This window comes from Dromiciops gliroides, chromosome 4 (genome assembly GCF_019393635.1).
Source record: "Dromiciops gliroides isolate mDroGli1 chromosome 4, mDroGli1.pri, whole genome shotgun sequence".
Lineage (NCBI taxonomy): Eukaryota > Metazoa > Chordata > Mammalia > Microbiotheria > Microbiotheriidae > Dromiciops > Dromiciops gliroides.
Window position 1 is genome coordinate 331,305,262 of NC_057864.1, and position 3,749 is coordinate 331,309,010.

Genomic DNA, 3,749 nt, shown 5'->3' on the forward strand with positions numbered 1-3,749 from the left:
AGAAGAGCACTACTAGCTGGGTAGTACAGGAAGATTTTTTCTTTTTTTGTATCTCACTGGGTTGTTCCTTAAAATCCAAAGATTATCTACTTACCTATCTGTCTGTCTGTCTATCTATCTATCTATCTATCTATCTATCTATCTATCTATCTATCTATCTATCTATCTTACTATGAATAATAGGGATATCCCAGGACTAATTTTCTGCTGCCCCTCATGAGAATTCAAAGATCTACGAAAAGTTCCTTTTAGCTTTAACACTGTAGGCTTACCCATTTTAGTGTCTTTCAGATATAGGAGTTGAAAATTTCCACAATATGAAATCTTTCCAACACCTCCTTCATTGTTAAGCCTATCTGTTTTTACCTTTAAGTTATAAATATACTAGTTGACCTTCAAAGAAATATATATGATAAAAATTAAAATGTTAAAAAATAATTGCAGGGGGCTGCTAGGTGGCGCAGTGGATTAAGTACTGGCCCTAGATTCAGGAGTACCTGAGTTCAAATCCGCTCTCAGACACTTGACACTTACTAGTTGTGTGATGCTGGGCAAGTCACTTAACCCCCATTGCCCCGCAAAAAAAAAAAAATAATAATAATTGCAAACAATCAACACAATTACTTTTCCATGTTTACTTCTAAAGAAAACAAATTTTCTTACCACAGTGAGCTCACTTTCTGACCATTAGAACTATATTAAGTACTAGGATATAAGTTTATAATATAGAACACATTTATGTGTGACATAGACATTCATCAAAAAAACTCAATAAATTTATATATTATGTGTATATATATTTATGTATGTGTGTATACATATATGTTTCTTAAAATATTTATGAATGAAAATACATTATGGTATTTATTGACCCTTAAAGTAACTTGATAACTTATTGGAAGTCAGGTCTTTCCATATGGAACATTTGAACTTACAATCAAGTTAAAAATGGCTCAAAATTATGAATCATGTATACCTGATGAAAGGTCATAAACAACTTATCACGTGTCCACATAGTGGTATATGTCATGATGATATTAGTGATCTGGTCATTTGGGTCAACTCACACATGCACACATAAAGAAAGTGTACTACATCATTGAAGCTTAAATAGCTTAAATTTGTGCTGACTTTTGAAACAATCTTTATACATTTGCCATAGTAAGTGGACTCAGATTTAGTTATGAGTTATTGTGTGATATGGCAGCCAAAGGACCTAATGCATTAGGGGAAGCATAAGTTTGACTATTAAAGAGATAATGATTCTGCTGTATTCTATATGCATTGGACTACAATGCAATATTTTGTCAAATTCAGGGAATAACATTAACATTTTATTTTTCCCCTTAGATAACATCTCTAATAAGTTAGTAAAAACAAGACAAGACATTCTCTTGTCCAACAACTACATTTTAACATGAAACAAAAACTGTAGCTTGGGGCACTGCATGGTATTATGACATGGGCCTCTTCCTCATTCTTTGAGACCCAGCCAACCTCAAAGCATGAAAATATCAGCACAGACCCTGGGCCAGACAATCTGGAGCTACAAGATATCCAAGATGACTAACTTCCTTCACTTTCAGAATTGTGTTTTGCACTCCTGTGTATATAGTAATCCCATAGTAACATTTTAGGAAGGACATTAATAAGTTAGAGAACATCCAAAATATGTCTATCAGTAGGGTCAAGGGTTCTGAATCTATGCCATCTGAAGATTGTTTAGAGGGGAAGAGAAGGTGCATGATGATATGAGGATAGTTATCTTTAAATATCTTAATGTTTTCTGGAAGATGGAATATATTTTGTTTTCAGAAGGTAGAAGTAGGATCGATCTCTGGGAGTTGCAAAGGAACAGGCATCACTTTCCTGTCTGAAATATATGATTCTGAATATTTTTTAAGGTCTTTATCAAAACTAACAATAAGAGTATTGAATGAAATAGCCATTCCTGAAACCCACTGATATAGAATTGTTAAGTGAAGTCTAATTAGAAAATAAGAATTCTGCCCTGGAGGAAGATAAAGTATCTCTAAACCAAATTGTTCTGAGGGCTGAGTTGCCTTTTCACTACATTTAAATGCTTTCTAGTTCTGAATTATACAAAAGCTCTTAGCAGATTTTTGTTGACATGAGGTAGGATGGAGAAAATAATTTTGATCATTTCAATTTTGTGGGAAATGACAAAATATTAAAACTTGTCTTCATGGTTTGTGCACAGATATTTATTACCTTGTGTCCAAATTATCTCATTCAAGTCTTTGAAGCAGTCAATCATTTGGTATCTTGTAGACATACAACTACTAATGAACAGAATTAATTTTCAATTTTTTTCTAAGGTTTGGGAGGAAAATATGTAAATATAGCTTAAAAATCCAGTTGGTTCAAAGGTCTTATTTTCTTTTCTATACATGTTTAAGCAAGGAGAATATTCAAGGAACATATTTCATTATTTTTGTCATTCTAGAAAAAAATAATGACAAAATGAAAAAAAAGCAACAAAAAAACCTTTGCAGATGCTTTTGCACTATATTCTCAAAATTAACTGACTGCCTATGAAAAGGCCAGTACTGTCAGCATTTTTTTTAAATGGTCAAATAAATTAGACTCTTTTTTTTATGCTAACTGCATTTTCATACAATTATCAAAAATCATACCTTGGACAAAAGTTCAGGGAATGGGAGTCGCTGTGTTTTTCTGCTTCAACAGTGCTTACACAGAACCAGCTTGATTCCTGGGCTGGAATCACTCTGAGTCACCTTTCCACCTTCACCTCCACTAACCAACACTTCTGTCCTACTGTTGGAGCAGCAGCTGTCTGCCTCAGCCACCCCAACGTTGGGGCAGCTGCTGCACAGCCCCCTCCTCCCTCCACCTCCTTCTCATCTTTGCTGCTTCCACCATCTCTGCCACAATGACGACTTCATGTCCCTCTCAGGTGTGACAGAACTACCACCAAAACTCTGAGGCCACCATCAACCAGCAGATCAACCTGGAGCTCTACACCTCCTAAGTCTACCTGTCTATGTCTTACTACTTCAACTGTGATGATGTGGCCCTGAAGAAGTATTTCCTATACCATTCCTATGAAGAGCAGGAACATGCTGAAAAGCTGATGAAACTGCAGAATCAATGTGGTGTCCCCATCTTCCTGCAAGACATCAAAAAACCAGATAGTGAGCTCTGGAATAGGGGACTGAACACAATGGAGTGTGCTCTGCACTTGGAAAAAAATGTCAATCAGTCATTACTGGAACCGGAACTGCACAAGCCGGCAACTGACAAAAGTGACCCCCATTTATGTGCTTTCATCAAAACCCATTACTTGGATAAACAGGAAAAGTCTATCAAATAACTGGGTGATCACATAACCAACCGGCACAAAATGGGGGCCCTGATTCTGGCATGGCGGAATATCTTTTTGATAAGAACACCCTGGGAAACAGTGGCAACTAGAGCAAAGTGACACCCGGCTTCCCCCACACCTGGCATCTGTGGGCACCACTCCTCTTGTTTTTCAGTGCATGCATATTTTGTTTATCTGACCTTTTCATAAGCTGTACCCCAAAAAACTACTACCATTTACATCCCAATAAAGTGACTTGGTACTGATGAAAAAAAAATCACACCTGCCCACATATTAAATATCATTAAATCACAGAATTTGGCTGCTTTTGAAATAGTGAATCTTTTTTTGCTCAAATTCATCTAAAGATATAAGGCAAGTAGTTTTAATACATACTCTGAGC

General features: G+C 36.0%; 1 protein-coding gene across 1 annotated transcript; it reads left to right on the plus strand.

Annotated features, from left to right (window-relative positions):
* The first annotated feature begins 3,025 nt into the window (after positions 1–3,025).
* Positions 3,026–3,355, plus strand: LOC122726142 (ferritin heavy chain-like). Its single transcript, XM_043963676.1, has one exon. The coding sequence runs from the start codon at positions 3,026–3,028 to the stop codon at positions 3,353–3,355; it is 330 nt and encodes a 109-aa protein (XP_043819611.1).
* The last annotated feature ends 394 nt before the right edge of the window (positions 3,356–3,749 follow it).